Consider the following 14,229-nt stretch of genomic DNA (forward strand, 5'->3'; position numbering starts at 1 on the left):
TTTGTTCAATACACTTCTGGAGAAGCTGCAGAAAAGCATGTAATGTGTTTTTGCGGCAATTTGTGTTTTGTAATCTGCCCAACAACAAATGCCCCCCCCCCAAAAAAAAAATGCATTTTTTTTTTAAGGCTATTATCTGATTAATCGAAACAATAATCGGCCAACTAATCGATTATGAAAATAATCGTTAGTTGCAGCCATATTGTTCACCTTTAAAAGTGCATTTACCATTTTTCCCTACAGGAACCTGCAAAGCATTGCACCCACGTTCAGTGGATCATGGGTGCAATGTCAGGCTCCTGCAGACACGTTCTTCCGCTTTCTGCCCATAGCACCATGCAAGGCATTCAGTTACAAAGCTAGAGGAAGACTGAATGGACTAGTGACCAGCGCACTCAGTCCACGAGAATCACAAACTACAGGCATACCCCACTTTTAAGTACACAATGGGACCAGAGCATGTATGTAAAACGAAAATGTACTTAAAGTGAAACAATACCTTTTTTCACTTCTAGGGTGTAGTGGGGGGTCAGGGGCTGTAGTGGGGGTGTCAGAAGCTGTAGTTGAGGTCTCAGGGGCTGTAGTGGGGGTGTCAGGGGCACACTGGAACAGGGCGGGCTATGCTCTCTGAGCTTCAGCTCCTTCCACCGCGGCTGCAAAATGTCTGTACAGTACTTGTAAGGCACTTACGGGTATGTCCTTACTCGCGAGTGTATGTAAAGTGAGTGTACTTAAAGCGGGGTATGCCTGTATCTGCCTCTGTGAAAGATGAAATTTCTAGTTTATTCATTCACGGATCTCTGAATAAATGATGCGGCTGTGAGGGCGGAGCCTCGCACAACTGCAACGATTTTAAAAAGGGAAAGGAACCCCCGCCTGGGTGTAACATTCTGCAGATGACTTGGCCTTTAGAAGTATCTCTATACAAAGTTTGGGATAAAATAGCCAAAAAGGTCAGAACCTATGTGCCACTGCAAAGAGAACCTATATGCCACCTTCACTTCCTATTCCAGTGTGAAGTGAAATCTTTGTTTTGGTGGCGACACATGCTTTAGTTTTTTTTTTAATCAAATCGATGTGCGATTTGATCAAATCCAAAATCCATAACTTACTTGATTTAGACCTAATCAAGACCGTTAGCCTGGTTTGATGGTTTTGAATTAAATCGGCACACTTAGATAGTTGAGGTGTCCCTTGTGCGGATTATTCAAGTAGAAAACTTTCTCCATTGTACCCCCGGCCACTGTAATTTTCTGGTACAGCAAGGGTTAATAAAGCTAAAGGGCCGTCAGGGGCTCTCATTAGGAGCCCGACTATGTCCGCTCTTCCCATCAGATCTGCCATTCATATAAGCCATACTAGAGCTTCTATGAATGACACAGGATCTGTGAATAGAGGGGACAGACCTAGTAATTATCTACCCTGAAAGACTACAATCAGTACAAGGGACACATCATATTAAATGTAAGGCTGGCCATAGACTGTGCAAAATTCTTTCCTGCAGCTGCAGGCTCGCTTGACCCCCCCTCCCCATCAACACAGATTGTGTTGACAGGTGAATCCTTCCTGCCGAGCCATTGTAGGAAGCCACCCTTGCCAAGACAACATAGTGATTATTGCAAGTGGCTAAAACCTCCATATAACTGAATAATTGCTTGCAAAATATGGCAGGCTGGTTGTACCCAAGTTGATGGATCAATCAACTTGGATACATCCAGTCTGCCTCTACTCTACATGGTTCAAATCTTGGCCAGTTCCTGCTGAACTGGCCGAGATTCAGTCTATGACTGGATTAAGTTATATTTCTTTTGCTGACATTGTGAACATTTTGTTTCTAAACTTAGGCCTTCATACCATTAATGTTGGGTCTTTCTCTACATGGGAGTGAAAAAAATAAAAAATAATGAGACGCAGTGCTAGTTTGAAACCAATACACAAACAGGGCTGCGAATAAATTTAGTTGTGCTAGGTGGTAACTAGCCTGGCTAATTGATAGTTTGATCCATTGACTTTTGATCCAAGTCTGAATTTAATTGGTAGTCTCTCTCTTCTGTCAATAGGTTGCCTTTGGCATTAGGATGATGGATTACAGTGATTTCAGGTGATGGGTAAATAAGTTATCTCAGCCAATCAGCAGGAGTTTCTTTTGGCCGCTGTGCATGCTGGGACAGGCTATTTATTTGTGAGGGAGTCAGGTGATCAGGGTTCTTCCCACACGGGACACACAGGGTGGGTGTCGAGTAACTCCTGGTTGCTAGGCCTGAAGCCTATACAGTCATACTGGCTGCTAGGTCTACGTAAGGCCTATCCAGTAGTTGAGACTTCTGCAAAGGAGGAGCAGCAAAGGTTAAGCCTAAAGTAGAACCGTGTGTGTTAGAGGCTAAGCCCGAGGGAAGCATGATCATTGACGAAAGTAAAGGAGAAGCAGTTGCCACAAAAGGAACGACCACTCCTGTTACCAGAGACAAGTTTGAAGGGATGAAGTTCTAAAAGGAATATCAGCGCAGAAGCTTCACCAGCCGGGGACAGTGAAGCAAGTGGAAAAGCTTCAGTGGAGACTCAGCCAGGAATGCAGCGGGTAGCTGTGAGTAAAGCTTGAAGATAAGTACAGTGGTTAGCTGTGGGTGAAGCTTGGGGGGGGACTAGTAGGTAGCCGAGAGTCCAAGTAGTCTAGTGAGAGACGGCGAGCTGAGCTTGAGGATCTACAGTGGGATAATGTGAAAGAAGTTCTTGCTATAGGAGACTGTATATTGTAGCAAATGCAGATTGCGGCATTCAGCTTAAAAGGCCCTTTTATCTGTATTGCTGTCTGCCTAGTTCTATTTTTGTCTACGGAATGTGCCTAATTGCTATTGCACTTGCCTAAGGGTGTCCTGAGCCCTCTCTCTCCCCCACCGTTCCGGTTATAAGAAATAAAATGCTTTGTTCATTTTTACAAAAAAGTGACATGTACCCAAACTTTCACCTTGAACCACACAGACTATGCCTGGTAACCTGCACCCTGAGGAGGAATGGTCAGTTCTCCCTGGCCCTGGGGGTCACCATCAGGCCCTTGGGAGACCGCTAAACTTAATTTGTTTGCACATCTGAAAAACACATTATACAATAAATGCATTATTGGTTCTGAGGACTTCTAGAACATGATGCCTTAGGTATTGTCAATTGAAAATTACATCGGCCTCTTCTTAAGCGGGCCAAAACACTAGTGGATTTTTTTCATACGAACATTTGTATGAAAATGCTTATTCGTACATTTGATGTATTTTGCAAGAACTTAAAATTTTGTTTGCCTTTAACAGTGGATTTTAAAATAAATGTAATTTTATAAAAAATTACAAAAACCACATTCACCGTTGGCGTTTTTTTTTTTTTTTTTAAATGAACAAAAAAGTCACCCTGCTTCTTCAAATCTTGTCACTGTGGTTGGAATTCAACGTCAATTTGACCCCACTAACTATTTGAAAATTGAACGAATATTCCTGGCATTTTTCGAATGCAATTTTTCTCGTGTACGGCCAGCTTTAGCTAGATGAAAAGTATGCATGCTCATCAGAGTCAGAAATCTGCTAACAGCATAATTCTACGTTTTCTTACCTCCTCTCTATGGATCCGAGACAGATAATTCACAAAAAGATTGTCTGGTACGGAGCTCTTAAAACATGGAAATGAAGAAGAGTTAGAATCTTGTGTCAGAGCAGCACTGCTCAGATCAATAAAAGATTAGCGTTATGTGACCTACCTCACCCTCGTCCATGGCGGTGCTTGTGGTGGTTCCATCCATGCTTGGCCCAGAGGAAGTAGATGAATCAGAGTCCAGTGTTACAATAAGAAGCTGGGCAGAGATCTCAACCAGTGGCTCACGTGAGTCCCAGAACAGGAGATGATTGTAAGGAATCCCATATCCAACAGGATCATAAGCACACACGATATTCAATAGAGACGTGAAGAGGGGTAGAGCATGCCTGTATATAATAAAATGGCAACACAGCAACATGAACACTTCAGTACTAATCACTCACCACAAAAGAATCATGATAAAAATGACTGAGAGACACATGCATGTTTAAAGGCCAAGCACAAACCTCTCCAGTATCTAGTTAACTTGGGACATCTCTATAGCATGTGGATCAGGTCACCTGGTCTAGTATCACACCTAGGACAGTCAGAAGTATCCAGCTAACCCCACCTTTACAACTGTTTAGGGGGTGTGATATACCCTATGCACAAATTAAAACGGTTGTAAACCCGCATATACATTTTTTGCAAGGCAAAAGCCATAATGAGCTAGTATGCACCGCATATTAGCTCATTATGAAATACTTACCTTGGAACGAGGTTTAGGGAACTTACCTGGTCCACGCCGAGCGTGTCTTCCGGGTATCGCCGCTCCATCGCTGTGATTGGCTGGAGCGGCGATGACGTCACTCCCGCGCATGCGCGTGGGAAATTTCATTCCGGCATGGGCCGGCCCTTCAGCCGAGGATCCCCCCTGCGCATGCGCCGCTGCAATCAGCGGCGAATTGCGAGGGGAATATCTCCTAAACCGTACAGGTTTAGGAGATATTCTTTATACCAACAGGCAAGCCTTATTATACCACTTTAAGGACCAAGTTATTTTTTGAAGGGGGTGGGAAAAGTTGGTTAGAAGGGTCAGTGGCAGTGCTAAGTCCCATGTTCTTCCATGACAATACCTACATATTTACAAGGCAACAGAGTTTTGGTGCCATGTATGGACATTAAGGAAGCATATTGTAAGGCCGCTAGATTGTGATGCTTTTCTGAGGTCGGATCACACTAACTTTATCCTGATTAAGGGTATAGGAGTAGTCTTGTGCGGCCAGTGCACGTCGTAGCTGCAAGCATTGAAAAAAAAAAAGTCTGCTTTGGGAGGTCAAAATCTTCCTGTTGTCAACTAAAATGATTTCAAAGTATTGGAAGAATATATTTGATGTAGTACTGCAATTCAAAGCCTCCTTTCCCTGCCAATGCCTCTGATGGAGAAACACTGTCGGGTGGAGCATTAGGACCCGACGTCACCACAAACCAGCTGATAGGCTTGAGCCGCGGCTGAGACGTATCGTTTTAAATTGTTTACTACTTTTTGCTTCTAAAGAGGTCAGTAGCCCAGCAAATCGAATAAAAACTTTGGTTTTAAATCTACTGCACTATGAAGCCTTCCTTTTTTCCTCTTAAATATCCTGCATGAGCTAATCCAGTCCTGGAAAAAAAAGGATTTCACAGAGATCACCACAGCACCTGGAACTGAAAAGTGGAGGAGTTGGACGAGTGAGCTGATTGGTCCGTGACCAGATTGATCCCTCTTGTATGTGCCCATATGATCTCTGTAAGAGATCCTACAGTTCTGGTAAGCGGCCTGTGTGGCTACTTTTATTATTGCCTATTATTACCTGGCTGTCGTGTGAAAAACAGTATTATCACCTGCCTTTTTTACCCAGGGATCGATCCATTATCCATCCACAGTGAATGTCATTTGCTATAAACATTTATTTCGGTCAGTTTGTTTCATTCTTGGGAAGGATTTATAGGATACATTCCCAGTGCTTTTTAATTTTATTATGTGAAGGATGCACATCTGATATATTTGGTTGCACAGTTTGTTTGTTTTTTGGGTTACGCAATTGTTTCTATTTTTGCACACTGTAATTCATTAAAATGCACATTATTCTAAATAGGGGTTACAGACGGAGCAGACCAGAGAGTGGTAAGGCCTCGCCTCTTTGTGTGAGAAGGGCACCTGCCCAACATTATCATAACTGTGTCGCAGGAAGGTGGGTCTAGTAGACTCACCATTGTTGCTAGAAGGTTAACACGCCACGTGCAAGGATACGTAGCATCCGGCAAGGACTATGCATCAGAGAATTGGTGTTTGCGTTGCCACCACGCCATACATACTCAAACGTTCATTTCCAGTTTATTTATTCCCCTTTGGATTACACATTGTTTTATGTGCACCAACAAATGCTAGCGAAGACACCGGTTAGCAATAGCCTGAAATTCCACTTTATCACAACCTCAAAAGTAAAGAAACATATACACACACACACACACACACACACACACACACGGGACATCTTGGGTTGAAAAAGTACTGCAGGGGACAGCTCCAGATTAAAGAGGACTATTGCAGGCAGAGCAGCTTTTTATTTGGTGTCCTGCCTGGAAGCCAAATTGGATACAAAAAAAAAGAAGAAGATGTTGGGCTTTAAAGTCAAGTTTTAGGCAGAGATAAAATACACTAAATAATGCAGCTCTAAGAAGTGTAAGCACCTGAATTTGACCTGGCAACCTAATTTTGCAGTCCCTGTAGAGCAGTGTTCCCCAACCCCCGGTCCGCGGCCCACTACCGGGCCGCGGCACTTCTGCAGCCGGGCCGCGAGCAGGCGGCATGAGAGAGCCCCACATGCAGGCCGCGGCACTCTGCCATTCGGACCGCAAGGAGACTTTTTCCTCCTGCGTCGCTCATAGAGCCGACAGCGGGAGGCGGAACAATTCTGGGTGGAGGGCGGAGCTGCCCGAGGTTATCAAACAGGCGATTGGCTGCTAGGACTGTCCTTCATCCTAGCAGCCAATCACCTGTTTGTTACCTCGGCCCTCCATCCAGAACTGTCCCGCCTCCCTCCCTGCAACTTTTCTCCTAATGCTGTGCCTCCCTTTGAACTGTCCCTAAGTGTGGGGGACAGAACCGAGGACTGTAATGTGTGGGGGACGGAACCGAGGACTGTAATGTGTGGGGGACGGAACCGAGGACTGTAATGTGTGGGGGACGGAACCGAGGACTGTAATGTGTGGGGGACGGAACCGAGGACTGTACTGTGTGGGGGACGGAACCGAGGACTGTACTGTGTGGGGGACGGAACTGAGGACTGTAATGTGTGGGGGACGGAACTGAGGACTGTAATGTGTGGGGGACGGAACTGAGGACTGTAATGTGTGGGGGACGGAACTGAGGACTGTAATGTGTGTGTGTGGGGGGGAAGGCTGAGGACTGTAATGTGTGTGTGTGGGGGGGGAAGGCTGAGGACTGTAATGTGTGTGTGTGTGGGGGGGGGGGGGAAGGCTGAGGACTGTAATGTGTGTGGGGGGGGGGGGGGGAAGGCTGAGGACTGTAATGTGTGGGGGGGGGGGGGGGGGGAAGGCTGAGGACTGTAATGTGTGTGGGGGGGGGGGAAGGCTGAGGACTGTAATGTGAGGGGGGGACTGAGGACTGTAATGTGGGGTTATGATATAAATAGGGGCCAATGGACGGTACTGTTAATGGGGGAGCCCAGAGTATGACAACACTACCAGTGACAGGGTGAGTGTGAGCAGGGCCTAGTGGGGGCACTATCTTCATCTGTTGGGGCCTTACCACATCTGGTGGCAGGCAGCATGGCAAGTGACAATCCGCATCTGGTGGCAGGCAGCATGGCAAGTGACACACTCAAAGCTCCCACTGATTCTGCATTATGGTGGGTTTAACTTTATTTTTTACTACAATGTAATAAATAGAAATAATGCTCTGACAAATTGCCCGTGAAAAATCGCTTACCCCCCGCATGCCATCCCCAACCTCCCCCCAACCGGGCCTTGGAAAATTTTCTTCCATGCAGCCGGTCCCTGGTGCCAAAAAGGTTGGGGACCACTGCTGTAGAGCACAGCTGGAAGAAGCAATACAAGATTACAACCAGGTCATGTGCTGCGAGAATCAAGTTGATAGGAAGAGAAAGCAAACTGACAAAGTAAAGTGACTGAGCGATTAGCGCATCATTGTGCCGCTTCTCCTCTTATGGTCCTTAACAAGCTGGGACAGGTCCAGAATGACCTGGACTCAGAGGAATGTAGCTTAAAGCATCTGTTAACCCCCCCCCTAAAAAAAGAAATTGACCCTGCTACTTTAAAGCATGTTATACAACGCAGTGCTCGTCCTGCATCATTTGGCCCCCTGGAACACCTAAAAAATCCTGGCTGATCCTGCAGTTTCTCCCCACCCCTCAATAAACTGACCACAGTGTATCATGGCTGCTGAGACCAGACGCCGTGGTCAGTTTACGTGCCTCCGTCATCAGCAGCCCGCTATCTGCTCTCCTCCTGTGTCCTCCTTCCCCCTCCCCTCTGTGTGAGCCGCCCCTCCCCCCTCCTGCTGCTCTCAGAACACTAACCTGTATACACCATCAGCCCTGCCTCCTATTGCAGTGCCCCCCTCTGTGAATGATTTATAAATATAAATGCTGTAAACACCTAATTTAAGAGCCAAGATTGTGATCACATGACCAGCCAGATCTCCCCTCCAGACTGACATCAGCAGAGGAATCTCAGCCCCACCCGCTGTATCTTTTTAGAACAGGAAAGGAGAAAGCTGGCCAGTCATGTGATCGCAATCTCGACAGTGAAATTAGGTATTTGCAGCATTTATTTTTACAAAATCACACACACACACACACACACACACACACACACATTTTATCTTTTAATTCGCTTTTTTTGCTGCAGATCCGCTTCAATTTTTCATTTATTTTTTGCGTCAAAAATATCAGATGTGGCTTTCACCCCTCTGACCATTGTAAGACTGCACACCAGACATGTGAGCTGCATCACATTTATGGGTTAAAGGCCAGTAAGGCTGCACATAGATAATACAATTTTCTTGTTCAATTTTCATTTAGATATACTGAAAACAATATAATATGAGGTCAAACCTAAAACACTTTCAATTTGTATGCAATCTGGCAGGCCATTATACTACATAATTTAAGGGAAATCTAAAAAGGAAATTGACAAAGAAAAATCTTATAATGTATGGTCAGCTTAAAGCGGAGTTCCATCCAAAAAATGGATCTGGAGAGAGCGGGGAACCAGTGACGACGCGCTACTCACGCATGCGCAGTAGGGAACCGGGCAGTGAAGCCGCAACGCTTCACTTCCCAATTCCCTAACCGAGGATGGCGGCAGGTGCAGCCGAAGGACGAGCTGATAACATCAAGGGCGCACTGGACAGGTAAGTGCCCATTTTTTAAAAGTCAGCAGCTGCAGCATTTGTAGCTGCTGGCTTTTAAATAAAAAAAAAAAATGTGGCGGAACCTCTGCTTTAAGTGTGCAGCCTTCCCCACATGCTCCTACCATCCTACATATCTCTAGCACTTTTGGGACGGGGTGGAGTGCCAAGAGGTCCCTTTGCAATTATTGATGCTGAAGCACATGGGTCTATTGCCACCCCAAGGCAAAATTGGAATGTGTTGGATCTCCACCTGGTAACCAAGTTTTCATTTGCGATGGCTGACCATGTTGGCATCTGTACGAGCCAAGATATTTGACTTGGTTTTGATCGCTGTGTTTGGACTGTGGTTACCAAGCACAAAAGATAAATCTGAAAAGCCAAATGCTAAAATTTCAGTAGCAAGCACAAGAGGTCAGAGTGTGGGTGAGATAAGAAGCTGTCAGAGAACAAGACAAAGTTATGAGACTAGGGCACAGATACGCTACAACTTTAGTCCAAGGCCTTAACCACTTAAAGGGGTTGTAAAGACAAAAATATTTTCCTCTTAAATTAAAGTCTGACGGTAGCTGATAAAGTAAAAAGTAATGTTTTGCATTATAACTAGTTTGATACCTGTTGAAATCGAGCTGTTTTATTCACCTCCAGCACTCCTGAATCATTATTCTCACTGACTTCCTGGTTTGCGGTGCGCATTCATTCTTGCTACATCACGGCCTAATGAGAACTACAGTTCCCATTAGGCTTAGCCTCCATGCCTGTGAGGGATAAGAGAGCATCTTCACGCAGGGCTGTAGTCATAGGGAGGGGGTGAGAACCTTCTGCTTTCCACCATGCAAAACAGCTCAGATGCTGGTGGAAAGCAAGAAGAGGAGAGACAGGAAATGGCATTTTCAAACCTGGATTACTGTATTTTGGAGGTCAAAAGGAACAATGAGGTAAGTGATATTTAAATGCTCTAGCTTACAGCAATCAATTTATCTAATAAAAAACGAACCTTTAGTGTTCCTTTAACCACTTACAGACCTTAGGTGTTTTTCAGATTCGGTGTTTGCAAGACTAAAACAGTTTTTTCTGCTAGAAAATTACTTAAAACCCCCAAACATTATATATTTTTTTTTCTACCACCCTAGAGAATAAAATAGTGGTCATTCCAATACTTTTTGTCACACCGTATTTGCGCAGCGGTCTTACAAGCGCACTTTTTTTGGAAAAAATTCACTTTTTTGAATTAAAAAATAAGACAACAATAAATTTGGCCCAATTTTTTTATATATTGTGAAAGATAATGTTACGCCGAGTAAAATGATGCCCAACATGTCACGCTTAAAAATTGCGCCCGCTCGTGGCATGGCGTCAAACTTTTACCCTTAAAAATCTCGATAGGCGAGGTTTAAAAAATTCTAGAGATTGCATTTTTTGAGCTACAGAGTAGGCCTAGGGCTATAATTATTGCTCTCGCTCCAACGATCGCGGCGATACCTCACTTGTGTGATTTGAACACCGTTTTCATATGCGGGCGCTACTCGCGTATGCGTTCGCTTCTGCGCGCGAGCTCGTCGGGACGGGCGCTTTAAAATTTTTTTTTTTGTTTTCTTATTTATTTTTATTTTATTATTTTTTACACTGAAAAAAAATAATAATAATTTGATCACTTTTATTCCTATTACAAGGAATGTAAACATCCCTTGTAATAGAAAAAAGCATGACAGGTCCTCTTAAATATGAGATCTGGGGTCAAAAAGACCTCAGATCTCATATTTGGGCTTAAATGCAAAAAAAAAAAAAAAAAAGTAATTTTTTTCAAATGACCAAAAAAAAAATTTGTCTCTTTAAGAGGCTGGGCGGGACTGACGTTTTGACGTCACTTCCGCCCAGCCGAGCTATGGGGACGGGCGAAGGAGATTTTTCCTTCAGTCTCGTCCCCGCTCACCAGCCGACAGCACCCGATCGCCTCCGCCGCTACCGACGGCTCCGGTAAGCGGCGGAGGGCGCGGGAGAGCGGCGGGAGGGGGGGGCCCCTCTCCCGCCACCGATAACGGCGATCTCGCTGTGAATCCACCGCGGAGACCGCCATTATCGGATTCCAGACCGTGCACCCTAAAGATTGATACCTCGATTGTGGCAGCAGCTGCTGCCGTTACCGAGATATCAATCTTTAAAAACAGGACGTACATCGTCGTGCGCAGGTCTGGAAGTGGTTAAGGACAGAAGGTGTTTTTCAGATTCGGCGTTTACAACACTCAAACTGTTTTTTTTTGCTAGAAAATTACTTAAAACCCCCAAACATTATATATATATTTTTTTCCAACACCCTAGAGAATAAAATGGCGGTCATTGCAATACTTTTTGTCACACCGTATTTGCGCAGCGGTCTTACAAGCGCACTTTTTTTGGAAAAATTTCACTTTTGAATTAAAAAAATAAGACAACAATAAATTTGGCCTATTTTTTTTATATATTGTGAAAGATAATGTTACGCCGAGTAAAATGATACCAAACATGTCACACTTAAAAATTGCGCCTGCTCGTGGCATGGCGTCAAACTTTTACCCTTAAAAATCTCGCCCATCAGTATATCTATAAAAATCTCGGGCAATCAAAAGCCTTATCTAAGCTGGAGATTAAATGAGGAACTACTGATTGAGGAGAAAAGCGCAACAAGGATCAAAAAAGAATTAGAAGAATATTTTAAGATCAATGAAACTGAGGAAATCTCGGCGGCTACCCTATGGGATGCCCACAAGGCAGTAATAAGAGGGGCTCTGATCTCCGAAGGAGCAAGGAGAAAAAAGGAAGCGATTAGTAAAAAAGCTCAATTAATCAACGAGATTTTCAGCCTAGAACAAATACATAAAAAAGAAAGTAAGCAACGAGATGTTTACCTAAACCTTGTTAACAAACGAAATAAACTCAAAGATCTTATGGATCAGGAAACAAGAAAAGAATTTAACTTAATAGCAAGGGAAAGATACAGGTGGGGAAATAAAACAAGCAAACATCTGGCTCGGATGGTTAAAAAAAAAAAATCAAGGAACTATATTGACAAAATCAAAAACGAAAAAGGAGAGGTTGCCCATACAACAAAAGAAATCGCCGAAACATTTAGATCATATTATGAAAAATTATACTCAGTAGAACAAAAGAGCTGGCAGATAGGAGAGAAAGAAAATAAGATTACAACCTTTCTAAAAGAAGCTAGACTCCCAAAAATTAGCCAAGTCGATGCAGAGGGGATGGACAGACCAATCACAGAGAATGAAATTAAGTTAGCAATAACAAACTCAGCCTCAGGTAAAAGCCCAGGCCCAGATGGCTTTACAGTACTGTACTACAAAAAGTATAAAGAGATACTACTACCAAGGCTATGTAAGTATTTCAATGGCCTTGGGAAGGGGTATAAATTAAGTAAGGAGACCTCAGAAGCAATTATCACTGTCATCCCGAAAGAAGGCAAAGATCTGAAAGGATGCTCGGGCTACCGGCCAATATCCTTGCTAAACACGGATATTAAACTGTTCGCAAGGATATTGGCCGGGAGAGTTAAGCAGGAAATGAATAATTTGGTACACCCAGACCAGACGGGGTTCATCCAGGGGAGAGAGGGGAGAGACAACAGTGTTAGAACACTGTTGATTATCCGGAAAATGAGGACAAGGGGGTCCCCAGGTCTACTCCTGTCAATAGACGCAGAAAAAGCGTTTGACAGGGTAGACTGGGGACTCATGCTCTCTACCTTAAAGGAAATGGGGTTTGGCCAGGGGATGATGAACTGGGTGGCTGCCCTTTATCAGTCCCCAACGGCCAAAATTAAAATAAACGGTAGCCTCTCGCAAACATTTCAAATGAAAAATGGAACGCGGCAGGGGTGTCCATTGTCACCACTGCTGTTTGTGTTGTCAATGGAACCCCTGCTAGCCAAGATTCGCAACAGCCAAAAAATAAAAGGGATCAAAATAGGAGAGGAGGAACATAAACTTGCAGCTTTTGCAGACGACGTCCTCTTCTATTTAACCGAACCCAAAACATCAATCCCAAATCTATTAAGCCTCTGCTACGAATATGGAGAAATTTCAAATTTTAAATTAAACATCACCAAAACGAAGATCATGAGCATAAACGTTAGTAAGATAGAAGAAAAATCCCTGAAAGAAAACCATCGCTTCGACTGGGTCAGTGAACTTAAATACCTTGGGATATTGTTAGCCAAATCAATTAAAAAAACCTACCCGATAAATTTCATCCCATTGCTAAATGAAATTAAGAAAGAGACAAAAAGGGTGGAAAACAGATTAATATCATGGATAGGACGAATCAATTATTGCAAAATGGTTATTATGCCAAAGATCCTATATAAATTCCAGATGATCCCCATAGCCCTCCCGAGAACTTTACTCTCAGCCCTTAACAAATTAATTATGAACTTCATATGGAAGAACAAGAAACATAGGATATCCTCTCACATATTAACGCAACCAAAAAAAAAGGGAGGACTTGCCGTTCCGGATGTTAAGAGATACTACGACGCGGTCATATTGACAAGGGTGGTGGAGTGGGCCAGGGTCAACAAAGAAAAAAGGTGGGTAAGTTTAGAAAATGAATTATCACAGGTAAGATTAGACAAGATAATTTGGAACCCCCCCAAATTTAGGACACTGGACATCAACCTACACGAGATAACAAAAAAGGCACTGAAAACATGGGATATAGTATATATTAAAATGGAGAAAGAATATAATTCACCTCTTATAGCACTGAAAAATAATGATTTTTTTGCACCGGGTAAGACACAAGTGGGGGGACACTGGATTAAAAAAAGACACTGCACAATTAAGAGATATAATGAGCGAGGGTCACATTAGAACACTGCAGGAGTTAAAACTTAATAAAAATTTAATGGAAATCAATGAGTGGAGGTATCAGCAGCTAAACCATTTCATACAGGGCCTCCCCCACCCTTTGAGGTCAGGAGACCAGTTGTCAGACTTGGAAAAAATATGTACCACGGAAAGATCCAAAGGTACTGTCTCAAAACTATATAGGATCCTATTGAAGATGGGGGAGAGGGGAATACCCCCATTCATTGAAAAATGGGAAAGGGAATTGGGCACACAGCGGGATAGGATCACAATAGAGAGAATGTTGGCTCTGACCCACTCTTCCGCAGTGGATAACCGCACGGCTGAAATGTGCTTTAAATGCATTGCCGGCTGGTATATGACACCGGATAAACTAAA

At 43.8% G+C, this 14,229-nt stretch overlaps 1 protein-coding gene across 1 annotated transcript in view; it reads right to left on the bottom strand.

Annotated features, from left to right (window-relative positions):
- HID1 (HID1 domain containing) overlaps positions 1-14,229 on the bottom strand; it is an 84,447-nt gene that overhangs the window by 25,400 nt on the left and 44,818 nt on the right. The window contains exons 7-8 of the mRNA XM_040330065.1: positions 3,740-3,962; positions 3,595-3,651 (exon numbers count right to left, since the gene is read on the bottom strand). Of these exons, the coding sequence (XP_040185999.1) occupies positions 3,595-3,651; positions 3,740-3,962 (280 nt within the window). The remainder of the gene's footprint in view (positions 1-3,594; positions 3,652-3,739; positions 3,963-14,229) is intronic.

This window comes from Rana temporaria, chromosome 12 (assembly GCF_905171775.1).
Source record: "Rana temporaria chromosome 12, aRanTem1.1, whole genome shotgun sequence".
NCBI lineage: Eukaryota > Metazoa > Chordata > Amphibia > Anura > Ranidae > Rana > Rana temporaria.